This window comes from Lampetra planeri, chromosome 26 (genome assembly GCF_965212315.1).
Source record: "Lampetra planeri chromosome 26, kcLamPlan1.2.h2, whole genome shotgun sequence".
Taxonomy (NCBI): Eukaryota; Metazoa; Chordata; class Hyperoartia; order Petromyzontiformes; family Petromyzontidae; genus Lampetra; species Lampetra planeri.
The window spans coordinates 2,442,798-2,466,442 of NC_136132.1; the positions used below are offsets into that span (position 1 = coordinate 2,442,798).

Consider the following 23,645-nt stretch of genomic DNA (forward strand, 5'->3'; position numbering starts at 1 on the left):
CTGGGTCGTCTGCTCGGCAATGCGAAGAGCACTGCTAAGGGGCGCATTGCCACACGGTGAACCCAATGACTTCGTTTCGAGGCGGTGCTGCTCGCTTGTCGCTCGAGGAATCGGTCACAGATACGAGCCGATCCCACGTGGTGGTGGTGGTGGTGGGGGGCAGGAATTGACATTTGTCAACTCGACAGTTACCAACACAGCTGCTAGGTATACTGTATCACGTGGGCGCAGTGCGTCATCAGCGCACTGAGCTTGGCGCCCGGCAGCATCATGACGAGACTTCACCTACCGGCCACGGCTGACATTAGTGGCGCGTGATGTCTGAACCAGTCTTTGCGTAACTCCCCCCCCCTCTTCCCGTCTTCCTTTTATCCCAACCCGCAGTGGACCGACACAGTGACCTCCGATTATCACGGTTGGCTACGTACGGGGCGCCGAAGAAGTTCAACACGCGTAACATGCACACATTCTCAACCAGGTCTGTCGAGGCGCCTCGTCCTCAGGCGTAAAAAAATAATCCAGCAGTTGAACTGCTGAACCAGCGAGAGAGCTGTTACAACAAGAGGTTATTTATGACTACTGGATTATTTTTTCGCCTGAGGACGACCCGCTTGTGTTGCGATCGAAAGGTCGCGATATATTATTTTTTCCTTTATTTTATTTTTCTACCCACGTGACTTTACCGAAAGAACCAGAGAGCACGTTAAACCTTACACTGGCGTTTACTTTGTGTTCATTGTAAAGTGCATGCCGCCACCGCCGCTGTTGGAAGAGGATCTCTCCCTGTATTGCGAGTCGTGGGGGTGGATACATTTGAACATACTTCACCAGGCTGGTCAGCGTGGGCTGGTGAAGGTGGGGCAGCATGGTGCAGCGCGCTCATCTTGATGCAATGCCCTCGCGGCTTCCCTCAAAGTGGCCCATGGCACCTGTCGAACCACGTGACCTGTCACCCGGCATGGCTATGCCAGCCAGCCACAACCCTGCTAGGTTTCGATTTAAAGCTTTCGTGACTGCAGGGATTCTTATTCTTGGTTCTTTCGGTAAAGTCACGTAGAAGGGAAATAATAAAATAATACAAATATTAAACAATAAAATTCTCACGACATTTCGACCACAACACAAGCAGCCGTCCTCAGGTGAAGAACAGCTGTCGGAAAGACAGCGTCTTCATTAGGACGCTGTCTTTCCTAATGAAGACGCGGTCTTTCCGACAGCTCTGTTCTAATGAGGACGCGGTCTTTCAGACAGCTCTGTTCTTCACCTGAGGACGGCTGCTTGTGTTGTGGTCGAAATGTCGTGAGAATTTTATTATGTTTAATATTTGTATTATTTTATTATTTCCCTTCTACGTGACTTTACCGAACGAACCAAGAATATGAGCCCTGCTAGGATTGGACTTGTGCCAATGTCATCGCGACGCGTCACGAGGACAAACCCCACCCGGCCTTGTTTGCTTAGTATTTAAAAAAAAGTTGCACGCCAAATACAGCTCACCGTGACGACCAATCATTGTTCCAAACGACCACATGCAAACACCCCGATCTGTAGCAAAAAAAACAATGCCGGAAGGGGGTGGGGGGGGTAACACAACTGGGCAGTGGCGTTACGCCTCACCGGGTCATTCCACGTGGCGTGAGCAGTCTTGCCCGACGAGACCAAACCCACCCCCCCCAACTTGTCTATAGATCTTGGCGGACATCGCGCCTGGAAAGTGGTTGGATGAGCGAGAAACATTACATTCCTCGGCTGCCACCCACGTTGGCATCGACCACAATCGCAACGGAGTGGACCGTCCCACACAAAGCCCACTTAACTTGTCGCTCAAGTGTGTGTGCACCGTCATTTCACCCGTGTTTGTTCGGCAATGCAAAGGAGTTTCTTGCTTGGTCTCTCAATGTAAATCAGCCGCAGTGTGAACAGAAAGTAAACGGGTGTGGGGAGAGCCTTGTAGGGAGCAGAGATCAGGGGGCTTGAAGCCAATGCACTCCAGGTGCAGAGGACCAATTTTCCAAGAATGCACCCAATCCAGGTAACACAATGGAGCCTGGGGGCATTGCTTGGATGGGCGACACGCACACAACAGGTGTTATACCTCTAGATTTAAAGCTTTCGTGACTGCAGGGATTCATCCTCTTGGTTCTTTCGGTAAAGGGACTTTACCGAAAGAACCAAAAGGTGTGTTCTATAATTGATTTTTTTCGGTAAAGTCACGTAGGTGACAAAATAGGAAATGAAAAGAAATTAATCACGTTTCGGAAGCAACACAAGCATCCGTCATCAGCTTTGACCGCTCCAGCAAGAAGATACTTGCAGTCACGAAAACTTCAAATCTAGGACAGGTGTTATAGGCTGCTGCGGGGTTACGCGATGGGCAGCGCAATAATCCATTGCACTACAATACCATGACTCAATTCTAAAACTCTCCTTCGACCAACAAAAAAAAACCTTTGCCATCAGTGGTCCCCCTCCCTATAGCCCTGGCACACCAGGAAAACCGGTCCAGTCCCCATCAAACGCCTTGCCCCGGGCGTAGTGAAACGCGATACGCAGGCGCGCGCCTGCAGGTTAGACTCCACCTGCATGGGGCAGTGCTGCACCCTCGTGGAGTTTCGCAGGTTGGCCTCAATGTTTGGCGTTCTGGGCGGTAGTGTGCGGCTCTAGCGGAGCGTAGTAACATAGCTTCGTGTGCAAGTGGGTCTCTGCATTATCAGTGGCCTGTGAATCTCCATTCAGGAGCCGTGAGCTCGAAAATGCCGACAGCAAGTAGTACTGCAAATTGAGCGTGGCTGGCGTTGAGAACACTTAAAACCACGAATTGGTGGTTTAGAAACATTTGTCGATGCGTATCACATCTGGCTGGTAATATATTCGAGCTACGCAAGCCTCCGTATGATAAAGGGAAATAACAACGATGTTTTCCTTGCAAGTTTATTTTTCTTTTAAGAGACATCAATTCATCAGTAGTTTACATTCCAGTCAGAGCCACACTAGGGTGCCACAAAAGGGTGCACAAGATTACAAAAAACACATCTAGGGCGACGTGCATGGAAGCACGCGAGCGAGTACTCGTTTCATGCAGCAGCGATCTTCGTCTTGAGCAGCTCCTTGTCAGTCACCGGCACGGACGCGCCGGGCAGCTCGAGGTTACCCGGTGGGCCGCACGTGGTCACGTAGGAGGGTGGTTGCCCTCCCAAGTCGCCGTCCGCCACCGCCCGCAACTGCCGCGGGCCTCTCCGCGTTACCACGAAGCAGCCGAGCGAGACGAGGGCCCCGACGAAGGCGGTGACGAGCAGCAGCGGAACGAGGATGGGCGTGGAGAGGCCTGGATGGGGGAGGGTGCAAATCCGCAAGTCAATTATTTTATGCCAAATTGGAAATTACACTTTAAAGTAGAGCAATGCCTTGGAAGTGACATGTTGGTTAAAGCTTCAAGGTCGCTGCAGCACACGAACCATGAAACTGGATATTTGGAAAAGCTTTATTTCAGGATGAATAAAGTTACTTTATATCCTCGGTACTCAAAAGTGGTTAAAATGGGCGAGCCAGAGCGGGATTTGCGGGCCAAAATGTTGTAGAAAGACTGCCAAGGAATCAGAGCAACGCTGGGACAGATACCACGTGTTAGCGAGAGACCTCACCGTGGGTAGACTGGGTGACTTCGATCTCCACCTCATCGTCAACGATCCTCATGGGCCCGATGGATAGCACCCCCTCGAACGTGTCGGCATGCCTCGTGTGCCTCTTCACCCTGCCGCCTTGACATCCCTGCAGAATGCCGTTAGCGGCACCCAGCCACTCGATTAGGGTTGTTAAAACTACCACACGAAGTTAGGTCACAATAAGGGTTTGTGAAGACGCATATCTGTAGTATCTTACAACCTTTGGCGCTAGTGACATTCTAGTCAGGGGGGGCGGGTAACCTTGTACGTGTCAAGTTCATAAAGGCTTATGTCACGTCAAGAATTACGTTCATTTCACCCATCAAAACAGTCAGCATCAAGGCCACTATACCCAATTGTTCAGTAGGAGACCCGTGGGTGACAAAGCCAGACTGCGGACTCACCGGGACGCACTGACTGCTGTTGACGCTGAAGCAGACACGCACAGAGCAGTGGACGTAGACCAGCTGGTACTGGATGCCGATGAACTTCAACATTTGGACGCTGAAGTCTACGCTGCTGTCATTGCCGTTCACGCTGTGGAAAGCAGCGGTCTGGTCCGCGGGACATCTACCTCGCCAGACAGATCAGATATAAAGTTGCAGGTCAGTGGAATGGCAAGCGAGTGTTACGTTAAGGAAAAGCGAGTGAAATTGAGGTCATTGACATACTGCGAGGGAGGCAAATGCTAATAGCCATATTCCTGAACTGCTTGACAAAGAGACTAGCAAGGAGTGGTTGCTCGATAAATAGATGGGGTAATCGCGATCTAAAACAGATAAGGCCAAATGCATGTATGTAGAAACCATGTCGCCAAGGGTCTGCATGGTAGATGCCACACCAAAACCCCTTCCCTAAAACAATGGGCCACGTTTACTTGCAGTTATCCCGATTCCTTGCCCAACTGCAAGCTCAAGTACAGAATTAATGCGAGCGGTTACATTAAAGAGCAGTCAAGCAGGAGTCCAGCCTGGTTTGTACACGAAAGGAATTTGTCAGAGTGGGTCAGGATGGCAGTACAGAAGGGATTCTTAAGAGCCATCAGCTGCTCTTTTCACGCAAGAATTGTAGATCCAGGTTCATGCCAAAGTGTTATTAGGACGTGGGTGAACACGGCTTTTGGGTTAATTGTAATTACGTCAGAGGCGTTCATCCAGTGAAACAGGCAGCCCGACCACGCAGCAGTAGGAAGCGGGTAAAGTTAAAAAGCAGCGCGAGTGTTATGGTGCAAAAAGGTGGAGCCCATTTCTTACAAGGGATGTTTGGCCAGCATGATAGGGGTAGACTAAAATAGCCTAGAAGTTTTATTGAGATAGAGCCGTGGGTTAAGCACAAAGCGTTGTTAACCAGATGGGCATTTGGCCAAATTACACCGTGTAACAAAAATCTAATGGAATTTTTTTTTTATTTGGCACGCAGCACTCCCCCCCCCCCTTACCAACCCAGGAACAAGGATCACCAAAAGCTGGCCCCGACGCGAGTTGGAGGGGGGGGGGGAACCTCACCCGTCGTTGAAGAGCTTGTGGTTGATGGGGTCAGACGCGTTGTCACTCGGCGTGCACCAGCAGTTCACGAGGAGGAGGTTGAAGTCCCCCTTGGCGTCAGTCTCCTTGTCCTTGGAGTGCATGTGCAGGAAGACCCGCACGTAAATCCGATCGAAGGAGCTCAGCTTGGGCGAGACCGCGTACTGGTCCGCCGCGGAGAAGTTGGCGCTCTTGTAGAGCGACATGGCGACCCGCAGGACACCATCTCGCTCCGGGAGGAGGAATGTCCTGTCGCGAGAAAGGCCAGGAACGGTTTAGGGTTGAATGTAGGTTTTGTCACAATGATGTTTGTTGCCATGTTAACTTCACAGCAAGGCCATAAAAACGGTTGCATGCCATTTGTAATTTTATACTACAAGGTACTTTATGTACCAACGTAGGCAAACTGCCAAAACTGCATTGAGGCTGCAGTTTACAAACCAAATGCACAAAAATTGTCGAGACTAAAACGAGTGGCAGCAGACGGCCAGACTGACATTAAGCGCATCTGGCCGAGAAAGCCACAACTTTCCGGATGGACTGTCCCGCAGACTGCAGGCGATCGCAGCGCATAACCGTCGCGTTTCGCAAGCCCAGGGTCAGGGGTTAGGAGAGACACCCACGGGGAACGGGAGTCGTAAAACTCCGTGCGACTCACAAGAGGGCGCTGGTGACAGCGACATCGGAAGCGACGCGCTCCTCCAGGGGATACACGCAGGAGAAGTCCAGCACGAAGTAGATCCTCTCGATCACGTCAGAGCGGTTCCCGATCACTACCTGGTATGCGATGTTCACGTGGGTGTCGTTCACCTGCAAACACGGAGGGGTAAAAAAAAAAAAGTCCCAATTGATGACGATTTTTTAAAGATCAGTTTCAGTACCTTGGTCATAGAACAAAACGCACTTGTTTAGCCATTACTGCAATCCAATGGGTGTGATGGCGAGTAAAATCGCTACACTTTAAATATCATGAGGCACGCTTTGCTCACGTGACGCTTAGTACAGCCATCTTTTGTACTTTTTGATGAAAATTTAAAAAGGGCAGCAGTTCACCTAATTATTTTAAAACTATAATCGTGGATCTCGTAGCCAGCTTAGCAATCCCTGGTGTGTGGGTGAAAGAGGGTGGGGGGGGGCGGGGGGAGACATACCATCATCTTGGCACCGCATTCCTCACGGCCGTGCGTCTGCTTCATGAGGAGGTGGCTCACGCCCTGGGAGACGCTCTTGCGAGCCAGGCAAGCCTCGCTGGGCACCGCGTTCAGAGAGGTGTGACGCGCCAGCACCACGGTGGTGGCCGTGATGTTATGCCACGCGAGAAAGTCGTTCTCCAGGGACGCGGTCACCTCGCTCGCCCCGCAGTCCACGCGGAGGAGCACCTCTGGGTGGAGAAACGGAGGAGGCACAAATTGAAGACGGTCTAGGAACAGTCGTCTTCATTTGCAGGGATCCGTGAGATTACTGGTGGCGTTCAATGTAGCCTCTGATTAAACACGTGGAAAGCCCCCCCCCCCCCTCACAATCGTAGCAGGTTTTTATAAGAGTTTAATTTAAAGACTATGGAACAGACGAAGATCGACACAGCGTGCCAAAGCAGGTCTTTGGTTTAAAATCCACCACGAGTGGCGAAACCCACAGTCTTCCGTAGCGCAGTGGCGCTACCGGATTGCTGGTGGCAACTTCTGTTAGAGCATCCCCATACAGCCCGTAGCAGACGACTTTGGTCAGGGCAAGTGCCGTTAGCGAGCACCTAAAAAAGGTGCCGGAAAGGCACTCGAGGGGGTGTGTGGCCAAAACCACGCTCAGCCACCTTTGTCGCCCCAGTGGTGAAGCTTACACCGCACACCACTCAATTTTTAATAAGTATAACCAGTAAAAACAAAGTTTTTGACTATAAATCCTTTATATGCGTGGCGGCTAGAGTACTCTCGTCCTCTGGCTTGAGATGGCTGCCACCTATGGGTCAGGTGATTGCACCATTAAGCAATTGGTAATTAAATATCAAATTTGTGTCCTAAAAAGTGTAAAATTTTGGAAAAAAATTTTCACGGAAATAAATTGTCACGCACAACGAGTCTGTGGGAAATGTCAGCTCGATTGGATCACGGGAAGTGGGTTAAAAAACGACCAAAAGATTTGCATGGTCGTAAGCGTGCAAGCAAGCGAACTTAATATAAAGGATTTAAAAAAAGGCAGTGTCGACCGAGGGAGAGGGGCTCGGAGAAGAGTCGCTGGTGTGGACCGCGAGCAGACACCTGAGCAGTTGCGTCCCGTGTAGCCATGGAAGCAGGTGCAGACGTAAGCGCCTTGCGGAGTCACGGCACACAGACCGCCGTTCTGGCACAAGCCAGGGAAACAAACTTGCTGCGTGTCCAGCGCAGGTCCCGCGGTCTGGTTAGCCATTGTGACCTCGGCAGTAGCAGTCACCGAGGTCGCGGCTACCGCGGTGGAGGACGAGGCCGAGGAGGACGTGATGGTGGTGGAAGCGGCAGTCGAAGAGTCGGTCGCAGCCGCAGCAAGGGGGAGGGTGATGGCGGTTGCATTTATTGCCGCTGGCAAAGCGTCTGTAGACAGTGTTAGCGCAAAGGGTGAATGAAAAGCAAGGCGTTTAGGAGTTTCCATTTGGTTGAACATCAGGAGCGCGGCTTAACGTTGTGGAAGTGCGCAAAATTCGGGTCGAGTCGGACCCGGCTAGAACGTGTAAAACAAGCCACACTGCCGACCTGACACGGCTTGACAGACGTAGTAGTTTATGAAAAGGTTAGAGGGTTTGGAAGGTCGATTAGCCGATGTATCAAATGTATTATTCATCGGTGGATATAGCAGATATGCCTTTAAACCATTTTTTCTGCATAATGATCGATTTACGAAACTGGGATAATTGGTGCGCCCAAGAGGTGAACTCGCTCATTGGCTGTCAGCAGGCCATGTTGGCGTAAACCACCATCAAGCCGCACACTTCCTACCTCTACGGAAACCATTTCATTGGAGAGTCGCGGCTGACAAACGCTTGGTATTAGACATAGGCCGTTGCATACAAAGAAACGCAAGTATTATACGTCATAATGCACAAATTAGGGAGATGCATGAATATTAAACTTACATCAGGGACTAGACTCAGCATGAAAGGGTCAATGAGCAAATACTCATTAGAGGAAACGTGGCCACAAAGGATAGGTCAACCCAGTGGCTTGACGTGGTGGAATTTTGTAGCAACTAAAACGTACACCAATTCAAATTGCGGAGGAAAAACCTAGGGAGAAAGCCACATGACCACGGGGAGGACATGGAAACAGGCGTCAGGGTCGCGATTGAACCCACGACCTCCTGCATACCTGGTGAAGTAGTTAACATGTCACCACCGTGGCCAAGACATTTCAGATCAAGCTGGAATGCTTGAACGCGTACTTTTTGGGCTGTAGAGAATTTTAAAGTAGAAAACGATAGAAGTTGAGACGTAAGGTCTCGTGCAAGCGATGAAAGGTTTGCCTACCTTGGGCATTTGCTCCAGTGGCAAACGCAACTGCGAACAGCAGGGCAAGAGCTAGGGGCGCCATTAGGAAAAACTGAAAATATAAAAGCAAACGTCAACGTATAATTGGTTAGACACAACGGCCGCAAAAAGGCCACTCATGGGTGTTGCATTTTGATTTGAAGCTTTCGTGATTGCAGGAATCCACTCTTTGGTTCTCTCGGTAAAGTCACGCAAGTAGAAAAATAAAATCACGATGTTTCGGGCGCAACAAAAGCATCCGTCATCATGCTTTCCCACATGACAGACACGTGTGGTGTTGCACCCGAAACGTCATGATCTTTTTATTTTTATACCTACGCAACTTTACCAAAAAGGAACCAAAGCGTATGAATGTTAAAGTTACAGATATACGCAATAATCCATTTGTTCCAGCGGTAAGGTTGCCATACGGTGGACCAAGTAGCCTGGGATGGTCAGGTACTGACAAGGCACCACCTAGCAGGAGGCTTGTGCAATGGTTCAAAAGTTCAGATGAACTCCGCGAGGACGGACGATTTTTAACACAAAACATGTTTATAGAACTAAAAAACGCATTACTAGGTTGCCAATAACACTGCCCAAAAAGCGTCTATATTCGTCTGTACACGGCATTTAAAAAAGGCAGAGTTGAACAAAAGTTTAGCAGATCTGCACGAATCTAATGCAGCAAGTAAATTACGAAACAGAACCAAGAATCTGCAAGTCTAAATTGGAGTTGTTCGTAGGCGATTAAGAGAACACCACGAAAAAGCGTATTTTACACAACATGTACCCATTTAAAAAAAAAAAACAGGGACCCATTACCTCTACGCAACGGCTGCACACGAACGATGAAACTGAAAAATCTCTTCCCCACTTTAGTCCCAAGCAGATTGGCAGAGTTTAGCCAAAACACCGTTCCATTGGTTCTGGAATCATCCTTCATACTAATCAAGGTCCCAGCTTGATCTCCCCCCTCCCTCCACCTACAATTTAAATAGGACTCGCTTTTAAAGCATCTAAGACAATTCCCGTTCAGGAATAAAGCTAAATAAACATACCTCAACCAGCTCTGGAGGCTTTCCCACAAACAGCTACCCTTCACACGACAGAACCGGCATTTAAGAGAAGACGTCCCAGGCAAGGTCTAGACAGCGCTAACCCTCTCCAACGTGAAAAAAATTAAATCCCAAACGCGTTTCTCGATCCAGTAATCTACCCACCGCTACAAGAAGCCCACGATCAGCAGCCCATGATTGGGAAACACAACGACAAGAATCCCGTAGAACGCCGATACTTACATCACGAGTCAGTCCCACTCGCGAAAACTACAAAAACTAGATTACAGAGCAAGCTGCAACACGACAACCAGAGCGCACCTCGACCATTTATACCATCGCGAGACAATGGTGGTGGTGGTCACGTGATTGGTGGTGGTGGGGGGGATCAGTCGAGTAAATTAGGCGTTCATTGTTTAATTACTCCCCCCCCCCCCCACATCTGTCTGTCGGTGTTGCCGCCCAATTTGCTTAATTACCACGGTTTCTGTCTCGACCTCCTCCCAAATCTTCACTAATTATCGTCAAAGCGACTGCACGCGCGCAACACCGTTTGCAAATCATGCGCGATCACCCAGCCACTCGCCTCCTCATTCGCACATCCGTCGAGTCGCACGTGCAAGTCCAGGCTGCGATGAGACCACGGCTTGGGAATTGCTCTGGAGCGGTGGGAGCGATGGTTCACGCTTCGCGCTGTGAGTGAAATGTTGGAGCCCCGAAAAGTGAAATGTCCCAGCCCACGGCTAACATCAGTTGCCTGAGTGATATCATCAATCGGTGTCTGCGTTGCCACCTTCATCACACTCGGCACTGACCAACGCGGTGAAGTATGGTCAATCAATCCCCGTATGACCGACAGCGCCATATGGATCTCTCCGTGATCATGAGATGCCGAAATCCATGTGACGGCCCATGCTCGTTTTTGAATCAAATTATTATTGTTGTTGTTGGGGGGGTTGGCTCAGGGCATCTGTCGACATTCTTCGAGGGCATTCGAATTTACGTTCGTGGCGTTCGTTGCACGTGGCCGTACATCGCCACCGCGTCACTCAAATCGCGTCCAATCGGCCGCTCATTGGACAATCAGCTGTATCGGGCAATCGAGGAGAGCCCGCGTGCCCTTTTGGAATCTCGTTGAAGCACGTGCCGCGTGCTGTGATGGATAATTGCCGCTCGCTCAATTGTCCGAGCACGGGGTGACGACTGCGCCCCTCGTGATTCGATGAAAGAGTCGATTATTGTGGTCACACTGCACAGCAGAACGGAGCTTCTTCTTCTGCCTGGGGCTGATGGACGCGGTTCAGTTCATGTTGAAGTCACCCTGTGCGCCAAGAAGCTCTTACATCGGGTTCCATCAGCAATAACAACAACGCTGTTTCTTCGAAAAGCGTAACAAGTCACAGTAAAATGCAGTAATAATAACCAATAACAGATAATTCCAGATTTGAAGCTTTCGTGACTGCAAGGATTCATACTCTTAGGTTTTTCGGTAAAGTCACGTAGGTAAAAATAAATAAATAATAACACATCAATAATAATAAAAGTAATAGAAAAAAGTAAATAAATTAATATTTCATTATAGTTTGTATTAATTAGTTATTTATTAATTATTTATTTCCCGTACGTGACTTTACCGAAAATAACAGATAAGTTGAATATTAAAAATAACGAGCAAATCATAATCGCAATGTAAACATTTTATTTTTTTAATAAACAAAAATTAAGCTACTTATAGATTGTCATCAAATACCACGATGTATCTCTAAAAAAACTAATTCTGCCATTGTAAGGATAATGCAGATACATTATATTGAGGAATTTAAAAAAAACAGCATACATTGAAAAAAACGGAGTGTAAACAATGCGCATAAAGTTGTCGCTTACAGGCAAATACTATTTATACATTAGCAGCTAGGCAGGAAGTCACTTGAAAGTAGTGATTTAAGCGTGGAGGTCCAGATGTCTTGTGACCCCCCCTCCCCAATTTATTGGCCCCGAACATCTTTTTCCCCTTCAGAAAAGATTTTATTTTATTCGGTTTTATTTTTATTATTTTATTATTTCCCTTCTACGTGACTTTACCGAAATAACCAAGAAGATATTTTCCCTTTGTACGTTCATTTATGTTTTTAACGAGCCTTACTTTAAAAAAAGATTTAGATAATTAAATTTCGGGGGAGGGAGGGTCACAAGACATGTGGACTACCTTGTCGATCGACAACAATAATTATGTTCCCCCCTTGGGGTGGTTTATGAGCTGGACGATTGCGTGCGGAGCGACGTGGTTCTCGTCGCCGTGACGATGCCGACTCATTCGTACTTTTCTGAATGGGGGCATTGAGTCGTCACGCGCCTCCGATGGTTCTGTTCTGGGTGACGGCCGCAGTCTCTGGCTGGCCGGAGAGTTTCATTTATTCATTGTCCACTTGTGCATGAGGTCGGTGCCATCCGCATCTAGCTGCCGTCATGGTTTGTGTGCGGGTGCGTGGCGTATACCGATTAGGACGGTGGGCTACGTACGGCGCGAAAGAGGTTCATCACGCACGGTGCATACGTGCAAGCGAACTCCAGCGGGTGGCACGGGCCGCGTGTCACGATGCACGTGTCTTACAAATCCGAGTGGCGTCCGTGATACATGGTGCTCTCACAATGCACTTGCTCACCTGCACACTCACCTGCACGCTCACCTACACGCTCGCCTGCACGCTCACCTGCACGCTCGCCTGCACGCTCACCTGCACACTCACCTGCACACTCGTGTTTTGTCCACCGGAATTCTTCTCGCGAAGTGTGCACGCCAGCGCGTCGTGTACGGATTGCACGCGTACGAAGACAACGATTCCCCCCCCCCCACCTCTTGCATAAACAGACTGTCGGGACAAGCTCTCTGAGTGAGCACCAATCGAAGGCAGAGACATTGTGACACACGAGGGCGTGGGTGACCAGTAACACCACGCCCGGCCGCCTTTATCCCCGAATGACGACGTTTACACATCGCACCGGCTAACGTTCAGATAATCGTCACCGACGATTATCTGAACGGGGATCGAACTCGGGTCGCTGGGTTCGTGACGCTAAACCGCTGCAGCCGCCGTTACGCGATGGTCGTAGAGGTGACTTGGACCACGCATCACCACAGTGGTGGCGAGTGCGGGTAGAAGGCGTGGAGGAGACACGTGGACATGCCCGTCAACCCATACGGCTTACCCCGTATTTTTGTACAGGTAAATTTAAATGTTCAAATCCATACGGCGTACAGCCGTTGTGTGTTCTCCCGTGTGTTGTGACTTGGTAGGATTAACGTTGAGATTTTTCAGGGCACGGGGTGACCAATAAGGTCTGAATTGGTCTGTAATATGGTCGTCACTGATAAGGAGTTGACAGGTATGTAGTAGTGTTTGGTGTCGTGTATAATGTTGTGTATAGCATCGGATAAACGTTGAGATATACAAGGACACGGGGTGAGCAATGTCTGAATTGGAATGTAATAAGGTAAGGCAATGAGAAGGGGTTAATAGGTATGTATAGTCTAGTGTATAGTAGTGGTGAACAGTAGTTGGCAGGTTTGTCATAATAGAGGCACCGCTAAGGGGTTGTTGACAGGTGTCAAGTTCAGTTAATTTTGCTGCACTGCTCTTTGCTGCTCTTCGTGCAGACCCGCAGCCCTATGAACACGCGTCTTAGCGAACCGACAACACATCCGAGCATTATCCAGGATAAACCCCTGCTTGGCTTCCTAAATCTGACAATATCGGGGCAACGTTGCGAGCGGTTTGGTTTTAAGATGGGGCTTATACCGAAACAAGTCTGGAACGTGCCACGTTTCGTAAACGTAGCTCATTTGCACCGCAATCTGATTAATTAGGGAATGTACGTTGTCGACAAAGAAATAGACAATCCACTATCTTCATGTTGCTACTTCTATTCGCCACCAAGACGCCAATTGTTCTTAGGAATTAAAAATTGTGTAAAGCCAAGACTCATGTCTATACACATTTGGGAAGCTCACCATCGCTAGTTCAAACAAAAGCCCAACTTCCGAGGAGACGCCGAATGTAACAATCGGCACAACGTTTCATTCATGCAGCGCTGTCGCACACATCATGCACTCGCAGGCCACGTGGCTTATGAGAACGCATCAACTTTATTTTCACGCGCAAGGGACAGACGCAACAGATGCAGCTCATTTCGCTCGGTTTTAGTCACCTAAAGCCACAACCAAGAGAACGTTTGACAAGAGACAGCCGAGGAGAGCAAGCAACCTCCCAGATTTTGGATTTCTATAAAGCTAAATGGAGTGCGGATAGGTTATTGTAGTGGCTTTAGAAACGAATGCAACATATTTTGGGTTCCTTCTGCAGAGTTGAGGCACAATTCGCTGCAAGAGTTCCGAATGGAAAGTGGATTGAATTAGAATGGTTTTGGAACCCCCCCCTTGAGCGATTGCCCAAATGCAGTTTCAATATAAAGGGGGACCACAGTCAGACGTGGCACACCACCCGACAGGCAGTGGTTGAGCATTGCATGTTGGGAAACTGCAGTCCAAGGAACGCAATATCCTTGGTGCACTTTTTGGTACGCATCTACTACCCTTTAGGTAAACCAAATCCCGGTATTGTTTGCACTTTGCTGCAACTCGTTGTATAAGACTTGTAACCAACACGCACTCCTGTGCTGGGTTGTGATCATTTTGTCGCCGAGATTTAAACTTTGGCATCCGTCTTTAATCTTGCCTCGAGGCACCTCCGACTAGCAGAAGTCTCACCCAAGGTGGACTCTTCGCCATTAAAGCCAAAAGTGAAAACCGGACGAAGCAAACGGTCGCAGCTCCCCTAGAATCCATCGCCTCCACCTCGCAGCGCATCGGCATGGAGCCAGGAGAACCTTCAAGACACCTTTTACCTTCCCGTCTCCGAACATCCTTGAAGGTTTCATTGCACACGCTACTAATGTAAGGGATTCATTGTGCAGGCGAACTTGTGCGCGCGCGAGTTTGCACAACGCCAGCGAGCACCGACAACCACACAACCACAGCGTCGTCATTGCGAGGTGCCGTTTAATTTTTTTGAGGGGTGAAAACAGACTTGAAATATCATTCCAAGGGTCAAGTGCGTGGCATTTTTGTACATTTCCTCCCCCCACCCCCCACGAAATAGAGACCCCTCCCGTTTAAACCATGGCTCAAAAAAAGTGGTGGGGGATGGAGGGAGCGAGCTGGCTTTCAAAAAAAAAAAAACACGTGGTAATGCGTCGATAGCGCGACCCGAGTTCCACATTCGCAAGGCGCGCCTGTGAATTCGAGAGTCTCGGTATCAAAAACCGTTCCCCCACCCAAGTTTTATTCACCGACTCCACGAAGGTCTGGCTTTGTCCAAAGTCATTGCCCCATTATACATCAATCATTCTACAGGCTCGGCATCACCACCCAGCAGGTGTACGCACAGGGAAGGCACTCACACCCCCCCCTCACCTTAGTGTACCAAGATAACAAGATAAATATCAAGTTAAATGTTACCTAGGCAAACAGTTTCAGGCCACTGTACACGCATGGCATGATCTGTCTAAATAATGCGCCTGCGTGTATACATGTATATATATATATAAATAACAAAAGTTACACAAGGCATATTTTCAAAAATTGCACCGTGCATAATAACGGCGATATTTCTCAGGTTGTAAAACACGAGCACTGCTTTGCACAGGTCCGGTGGCGTCGCGCCCACGTGCCCTGCTGGGGTTTCTTCGAATTCGGTTGCTGAAAGAAAAGAAAAGCTCCCAAGCGCGCGTGTGGTGCGAACCGTCAAGACGCGCCGAGAGTTTGTTTACCCCCACCAGCCCAGCACGTGGGAGCGCCACGAACATCGTGCCAATCACCACACAGCACAACAACCCAAAAGAAAAAACGCGTCATGTAGCTCGAGCACAACTTCAAAAAACGCACACCTCGGGTGGAAAAACCACGTGCATCAGATCACGAGATCACACACGTGCGGCGACTGCCTTTTAAGATTTCGGGCAGCAGCCCTGCGGTGGAGCAGCGCTGATCCGGCGAGACGGCAATGACCGGGTCGCTGCTGGGGACCTCGTGGCAGGGTGCCGGTGGCGTCACCCCCCCCTCCACCTCCTTGTTCTCGCTCGACCCGAGCCCCCAGCCGTGCCGGGAAAGGGTGAAGCAGCAGAGGGCCGCGAGCGCGCCGCCGATAGCGGTGATGACGAACACCGGGATCACAACGGGCATGGGAAGACCTGCATCCACGCGCGCACGATTACGAAATTATTCGGTGATTGCGTAACTCTGGACGACGGACGATTAGAATGAGTTTAAAAACACGTATACATTAGAGACCAATATTATTACTAAAGGTTTTTGGGTTGGATTGCGCAAGTATGAGTGTCATAATCCTCCACCACCCGACAGCCTATAAGGTTTGTCACGTAAACACACCAATTACTACCTCAGCCCACCGGTATGTTTGTAAATCCACAACATTTTCAATTTTGAGATGATGTTTAACTGGTAATTAACATCCATCATCGGGCGATTTGCCAGAGTAGATCAATGGCCTGGGTTCCTTACTCCACAAACACTGCTCTGATGGGGCACTCCATCCATGACTTGACGATGGCAGTGAGGTGGTGGGAGAGAGTTATTCTATAGTCAATGTTTTGTGAGCTCTGTTTCAGATAACATCTCAAAGTGCAGTTGGTCCAGTTATGTTCTTACCCTTCCTTGGACTTAACTCTAAATTTTTTTTTACAGAAAGGACATACACCTGTCAACGCCGTGGCATAGCTATCGAGTGAGCAGGCACTGCAAACTGCACCGTGGCCCACTGGCAGGATGGGGCCAATTGGCTGAGATTCCTGGCAGTGCCATGTGAGGCATAGGCAATGTCGCCATTGGTCGAGGGTGGTGGCACATTGCTGCGACGAGGGGGGGGAGGACAGCTATAGGGCCAACGCTAACACGCGACCACAATGGACACTCGACTTGTGTGGTGTCGAGATTTAATGTCACCATGGTGCAAGGGGTTAGCACATGTGACTTGCCATCTGACAGCGCACGCACGGGCACGTGATCGCTCGTGTGCCGTGTGCCAGTGCGCGCACAATCCCACATTTCTAGACTGCACACCGATTAGCACGGGTTGCTACTTACTGCGCAAAAACAAGTTCACACTAGCCAGGGAGGAGTAGGCCAAGATATCCTTGAGGGGGTGGGGCTCTCGAGGTCTCGTGTGGACGCCCTTCCAAGCAGCAGGGGCACGAGGAAGTAATTGGAGGGCTGCACCTTTAACGGAGAGTGCGACGCCACGGATGGTGGCGCACACGGATAGTGTTGTGAAGCCCGCTGGTGGGGTCAGGAGGTCACCGTTTATGGAGGTGCGCAGCAAGTCCTCATTCTCGTCCACGATTTTCATGGGTCCAATTGACAGCACGCCCTCGAAGAGGTCAGTCTTCGAGTGTCGCTTGACCCTGCCACCTTGACATCCCTGCGCCGTTTGAGAAAACAAATATCGCTCCTTCGCGCACAAGAATAACCGTCCATAGAGCTGTAGACCATCCAATGACGATTATATTAACGGGTCCTAGGCCTCCCCCAGGTCAACTGCCTCAAATAAGTACCTGGGTGCAGTGTGTAAACATCGCCACTGGGGAGACATAGGTGGCCGGGCATGGTCCTGGCCACCCACCTCCCATCGTGTGCCATGACAGCCTTTATTTAGGTTCTCCAAGAGCACTTTCCCCAACATTCTGTTAAGGCTATACAGGAGATTTGTCTTGGTAGCAGATCTGCATGGCCACTCATCCAGCAGCGGTGGATTAACAAAGCGGTTGCACGAACGCCGAGGTGCCCGAATAAATTAATTCGAGATGGAGCCGGCTTACCGGCACACACGCCATGCGGTTGCTGGTGTAGCAGACGCGCACGGCACAATGTATGTAGATGTACGAGTACTCCATGCCGATGAACTTGAACATCTGGAAGCTGAAATCCACGGAGGTGTCATTCCCGTTGCCTCGGTGGAAGTAGGCCGTCTGGTCTGCAAGACACCTGCACGCACGGAGATTCGTTCGTCCATACAGGAGGGGGGGGGGGAGAAATGGCACACGGTGGGGGACCTTTTGAGCAATCTCCACTGCTGGATGAGGGCCCTGCTCACACCGATTCTAGGCCATACTTCAGGTCGGCTGGTTTAGCGCAGGGGGTGGTGAAGGCAGCGAGCACAGAAGTAGGAGCCATAACATCAATAGATTTGGCTACACGGCCTTCTGCTCGTGATAATGTTCTGCTAGAAATGTCCAACATAGGCCACTTTGTCGAGCTATTATTTGTGTCCAGGCCCACTTGTGGGAAAAGCTCTTCCAGAATTCAGTGGGGGCATTACCTGGTAAAATAAAAATAAAAATCTTTTTTTAGTTTAAAGAAAACAAAAGGTGCCCACCCACCACCGGAGGCCAGGCCCTGCCCCCCCTCACCCATCGTTGATGATCTTGTGGGTGAGGTGGTCCGACTCGTTGTTGCTCGGAGTCGACCAGCAGTTGACCGCGAGGAGGCCAAAGTAGCCGCTGACGTTGACGGGGCTGTGGTCGCGAGACATGGCGAGGTGGACACGGACGTAGACGCGCTGGAACGCCGTCAGCATGGGCGAGCCCACCAGCTGCTGGTCCGCCGTGAAGCTGTCGGACTTGTAGAGCGCCATGAGGACCTGGAGCACGCCCTGCATCTCCGGGATGGCGAACGTCCTGGGGCAGGTGGGCAAGCAAGTGGCAAAAGCGTTTTAAACTTGACATAATTAGCTATGTAGCAGCATAGCGCGGGCTGCTGGCAGGGAAGGGGATTTACAGCAGCCCTGACTGCAGCAGGCCACGTGATAGACCAGAGGGGATATCCGGAGAAAGGTTAGAAGGGGCACGTGGGGAAAGCCCGGAAACCCGTTAGTAGGTTCTAGAGGGGGCGAGGCAAGGAGCATAAAAGGGGGCCCTGAGCGAGAGCTCGGGGCTGCCGATTGGAGTGGGATCCCAGTCTGGCTGTTGAAACAAAAATGTGCTTCCAAGGATTAGCGTCTCCGGTTAAGTCACGACACCTTTAAAAGGTCCGTTTAATTTTTAGAAACTATGCATCTAGCTCCTTCATGCCAAGGCGTTTTACAGCAATTATAAAAAAAAGTGTACATATGACGGTGGTTGAGATGGTGTGGGGTATGTTTTGGTGATGGTTAAGGAGTAGCAGGAGGGGCTAGGGGAGAAGATAATGGGTTTTAAAAGGGGAGAATGGGAGCAGGCAAGTGGATATTGTTTTATGTGCTGTAGTGGGAGAATGGGGAATAACCCATTCATCCAAATCAGCTCAAGCTTCCTGCAAAAATGTTTTACCTGGTTAAAAGGTAAAATCATTCACGGGACCTGTGTGGGCCCCCCACCCTCCAAACTCACCCCCCCCCCACCCCTGGGGAAAGTAGAAGTGCTAGTCCATGCAGCTCCATTCTGCGCGTTCATTCCCTCTCCACACGCTCTTCCATCCCCTCGCATGCCCGAACATCTTGGATCAGGCATTCCTTCTCCCCCTCTTTCTGCTGCTCATGTAAGCACACGAGTGTTGCACTTTTTGCACCATACTTAGCCAGCCGTGATAAATCGGCGGTGCGGACGAAGGATAAACTAGTTTAACACGTAGGCCAAGCGACCAATCGTAAAATCGCCCAATGTTGGATGTAATTACCAGCGACACGTCGTACTCGACTTGTAAATGTTGTGGACTTGCACACACCAGTGGGCTGAAGTAGTAACGAATTGGCATGTTCCGTTTACGTGACAAACCTTACCAAATTACGTGATAGAACCCAAAAACCCTCATTATGGACAAACTAAACAAATTGCATCTTAATGAAATTTCAATCTATATTTTAAAAAGTGCGTATGCCCCAGCGACCTCTGACTGCAAGTCAAGCGAGCTGCTATTCCGTGGCAGCAGCAGCGTCATCCAGAGGGCTTCCCTTGGTTATCGATGCTCAGGCATCGAACCAAACGCCGTTCCAATAGGCTGGCACGCCGAGCGTACACGGGGAGAGGAGATCCACACTCACAAGAGCCGGCTCTCCATCGGGATGTCCGCTTTGGCGCGCTCCTCGCGAGGGTACACGCACGAAAACTTGATCACGAAGTAGGTCCGCTCGATGACCGACGTACGATTGCCCACCACGACCTGGTAGTGGAGGATCAGATGGGTGGCGTTGGACTGCAGGAGACGAGCAACAGACACACACGAGTGTCAGTGCCAACGATAACATTGTCAATTTAGCTTTTACTCAATTCATGCACTACATGTACACCCATTGTCCATTTTAATTTCATTCGTTAATTCCGTAAAGCACCTTGGTCACGATGAGATAAAGACAAGGATCCCCATATAGCCTTTAGACCGTTGGGTCAAGTGGCCGGCACAGTCCATAACGTGATGGGTGTCCAGCACCACCAATCTCCTTTAGGTGCTGATATTTGACCACGCACCACTCGGTGTTAATTTGAGGCCGAGTCTACCTAGGGGAAGCCGACACCCACCTCCATTGCAGCGCCACAGTTGCGGCGGCCGTGCGTCTCCGACATGCTGTAATAGCCCCTGGCCGACGATTGGACCTCACGAAGGGTCCCCACACAAGAGTTGTTCTGGCTCTCGTCGGTCAAGCCACCCAGCACCACGGACGTGGCCGGGACGTGGTGCTGCTCCAGGAACTCCTGGCGGAGCATCGCGTTCACCTTGGTCGCACCGCAGATCACGTCCAGGAAGCTATCTGCAATGGTGAGAGATTGAGACGAGATGGGGGGGTAGACGGGCAGATATTCCACCCCCCCCCCCCCAATACAGCCTTGACTGTTGGGGCAAATGGAAGCGCGCACCTATGAAGGCCGGCACGGCACGCGAGGGGGTGGGTGGTCAACATCACTCCCGGCCGCCTTCGTCTCCCCAGTGGCAATGTTTCACACTGCACCTGGTACTCATGAGGCGACCTCAGGGAGGCCCGGGACCGATTCAAATACTCGTCACTTGGTGTTGGCCGCGAGCAGGAAGCAAACTCGGGTGGCAGTGTTGGTAGCGCGCCGCGCTTACAGCCACACTACCGTTACATCGAACTCAGGACCCCCCCCCCCCCCACACACACACACACGTGTCTTTAGATCTCGGATGCCCAGCAACACCACCACTTCCCATCACACACGCGGGTTACTGCGCAGGGCGCTACGGTGGCAAGATGTTAACTCGGGAAAATGTTCGAACAATGATCACCAACAAGAAACTATTTTTAGCGTTGATCTTGCATCTCAAGATACAATTCGTAGTGTCGCCACATCGCGGATTGCGAGGTTGGCGGCACTCACTTGAACAGTCTTTGTCCATGAACCCTTCGGGACACTGGCAGGCAAAGGTGCCGTTGTCCTCCTGCTTGCAGAGGCCTCCGTTCTTGCATGACGGGCTGCACAGCAAGGCCACCTCGCTATCACCTGCCGTGGGAGAGACGACGGTGATACCTCTTGCACAACAAGACCAACAATCACCACGAAGAACACAGATCCCCTGCACAGCCCAGACAACCTGTTGGGGCAAGTGCCCGTTAGAGGAGCACCTATGAAGGGCGGTACTGCACACGAGGTGGGTGTGGGTGGGTGGCCCGCATCATGCCCGGCCGCCTTCGTCTCCCCGGTGGCGATATTCACACCGCATCATGGTCGAGTCAACCTAGGGGAGGCCCAGGACCGAGTCGGATAATCGTAATGGGCGTTGGCGATGAGCGGGAATCGAACTCTGGGGTTGCCGGGTTCAATTGCGCAAAGCGCCAGCGGCTACACTACCGCTCCCCAGCCCGTGGAGCCTCAAGCATTAGAACCACGCAACTCACGTGCAGTCTTTACGTCAAGGGGGGCGAGGGCCAAACTGCCCAATCCCAAGGTATTATCAAAAGTCTCGTATCTTTACACACCACTACGACTTGCATTTTATTGTGCCTTTACGCAAGGGGGTAACTGGCCAAGCGGGATTTTCCCCATGCCACAGTTGCAATAGCAGAGGTTCGGAAGAAAATCGATTGGAGGCACGAACGAGTAATGGACACCAAAGACCGACACTGATAATGTACAATTGCAGCAACTTAAAACAGTCACCTATTCAATGTCATTTTTTCGCCACCAAAATTTCTTTAAACGCCGTAAAATCTAAAACAAGCTTTTATTTAATAGGAACACAAGATTGAGAGAAGATTTAAATTGACAACCGTCTCTTATTTTCCCCATTGCAGACCATCGGTTCATGTCCCTCGTAAACTTTAAACAACATTTTAAACGTTCGAAACGGAGGGGAAGTGTTAGAATCCCCAACACGCGGGGCGCACGAACCGAGCCCAGTTACGCCTGCGCTGTGGATTTCTGAATTTAGAAATCTGCGGGAGCGACCAGAGTGCTCGCGTCTGGCTCCGCCGCCAGGGACGAGTATCCCGGGGGGGGGGGGGGGGGGTTCTCTCCAGCTTCCCCAGATTTCTTTTCTTATCCGGTTTGAAATAAGTGTTTCCAAATTCTTATAGGAACTAAACTAGAACTGCAAGCCGCGGTCTATACGAAAAAAATTTTTGATTGATACATTGCAAAAAAATAACGCGAGATGATAGACAGCGTAGAGACGCCTTTATCCAACCAGTGGACTGCCTAACGGCTGGATACGCGTATTACCGTAGTCTCTAGATTTAAAAAACACGTACAAAGACGCTGCGGAACGTTTAAAAAACGCCGAAAACGTGTGCCCCTTGTCAATAAACTTGGACAATGTGGGTCACACCTGATAAGATGCACTCCAAACATTCGTTTGTAAAACACATTGGGAGAAGAAAGTGCATTTATAAGCACGAGAATATGGCAAGATTTGTACGGAGTAGACTACAGAGCAGGGAGCTTGCCAACCAAAACGACAATTTTCCGAATGCACGTGATGAATACGAGACTGGTCCTGAATAAAACAGCGGTCACGAAGCGGCAGTCATTAAAGAGCCGCAGGTTGCAAACTCGTTGCTCCAAGAGGGCGGCTCGAGAATGATTGCCGCACATTTGGCTTCTTCCTACCTTCCTGTGCCTCAACTTCAGATACCAGCAGCACCACAGCCAACACCGACAGGAACGCGGCAGCCATCAGGGCAATCTAAAAACAGAGGAAACCACTCGTGAACATACAAAGATAGCTCCCCCATCCGAGATGCGTATCCGCACACGTGTTGCTCTCGATCCGCATATTCATCTCTCCAGGAGCCCAAGTGCGAAAGCTCGTGAAGAAACGCTTTCGGACAACAACAAAACCGAAAAGTGACAATCGAAAACAACAACACCCACGACTGTATGGGTACGGTAGACGCAGACTCCGCGCCCCGATGATGCTTTGCGAACTTACGTGGAAATTCATTCTCCCCGCGGACATAAATCACTAACGGACAAGACGCCAGACACCACAAAAAACCCCCACACCACAGCAAAAATCCACAAAACTAAACTCAGTGACCGAAATCACTGTGCGCCACCATCCGACGATCTTCGTCCAATTTATAGAGATGGTACCGATGACGTCGCCACGGGGAGGGGGGGGTGCAGGTAAAGGTGAACGAACGCATCATTAATTCTGATTGAACGACCCAGGTGCGGTGAGTCGCCTTTGTACATCCATGTAGCGGCATCTCGCGTGTTAGATGAAGATGTTCAATTATTTAAATGAGAAAGGCATTGTTGTAGCAGGTGGAGGACGCGTGCCGATTGGAATTATTCTTCCCGAGCAGGGATTTATGAATTAGCGCAAATTCTTTATCATTGTATTAGTTCTAAAATTAAGATTCTTTATCATTGTATTGTATTGTTGCACCAAATTAATTGCCAATAA

The 23,645-nt window shown here is 50.1% G+C and overlaps 2 protein-coding genes across 2 annotated transcripts; both read right to left on the reverse strand.

Moving 5' to 3' along the window:
• Nucleotides 1-2,917: 2,917 nt before the first annotated feature.
• Nucleotides 2,918-10,115, reverse strand: LOC144727563 (uromodulin-like). Its single transcript, XM_078606451.1, has 9 exons — nucleotides 9,980-10,115; nucleotides 8,679-8,751; nucleotides 7,441-7,749; nucleotides 6,337-6,566; nucleotides 5,844-5,995; nucleotides 5,168-5,434; nucleotides 4,067-4,232; nucleotides 3,642-3,768; nucleotides 2,918-3,325 (listed from the first exon to the last, which is right to left on the reverse strand). Exons 2-9 carry the CDS (start codon nucleotides 8,740-8,742, stop codon nucleotides 3,075-3,077), a joined length of 1,566 nt encoding a protein of 521 aa, XP_078462577.1. The 5' UTR covers nucleotides 8,743-8,751; nucleotides 9,980-10,115; the 3' UTR covers nucleotides 2,918-3,074.
• Nucleotides 10,116-14,775: 4,660 nt separating this feature from the next.
• On the reverse strand, nucleotides 14,776-23,323 carry LOC144727565 (uromodulin-like). The gene is made up of 9 exons (XM_078606454.1): nucleotides 23,166-23,323; nucleotides 22,844-22,919; nucleotides 21,116-21,238; nucleotides 20,300-20,529; nucleotides 19,825-19,976; nucleotides 18,218-18,484; nucleotides 17,627-17,792; nucleotides 17,109-17,229; nucleotides 14,776-15,982 (listed from the first exon to the last, which is right to left on the reverse strand). Exons 1-9 carry the CDS (start codon nucleotides 23,190-23,192, stop codon nucleotides 15,708-15,710), a joined length of 1,437 nt encoding a protein of 478 aa, XP_078462580.1. The 5' UTR covers nucleotides 23,193-23,323; the 3' UTR covers nucleotides 14,776-15,707.
• Nucleotides 23,324-23,645: the final 322 nt, after the last annotated feature.

What these genes read in the sequence shown, in the direction of transcription:
- LOC144727563 (XM_078606451.1), bottom strand. Translation starts at nt 8,742, where the DNA reads ATGGCGCCCCTAGCTCTTGCCCTGCTGTTCGCAGTTGCGTTTGCCACT. An exon ending in AATGCGGTGCCAAGATGATG is followed by an intron (nt 5,996 to 6,336) that starts GTATGTCTCCCC and finishes CCGTGTTTGCAG; the next exon opens with GTGAACGACACCCACGTGAA. An exon ending in ACAGCAGTCAGTGCGTCCCG is followed by an intron (nt 3,769 to 4,066) that starts GTGAGTCCGCAG and finishes GGCATTCTGCAG; the next exon opens with GGATGTCAAGGCGGCAGGGT.
- LOC144727565 (XM_078606454.1), bottom strand. Translation starts at nt 23,192, where the DNA reads ATGTCCGCGGGGAGAATGAATTTCCAC. An exon ending in CGGGGAGAATGAATTTCCAC is followed by an intron (nt 22,920 to 23,165) that starts GTAAGTTCGCAA and finishes CTCTGTTTTTAG; the next exon opens with ATTGCCCTGATGGCTGCCGC. An exon ending in CCGATGGAGAGCCGGCTCTT is followed by an intron (nt 18,485 to 19,824) that starts GTGAGTGTGGAT and finishes CACCTGCCCCAG; the next exon opens with GACGTTCGCCATCCCGGAGA.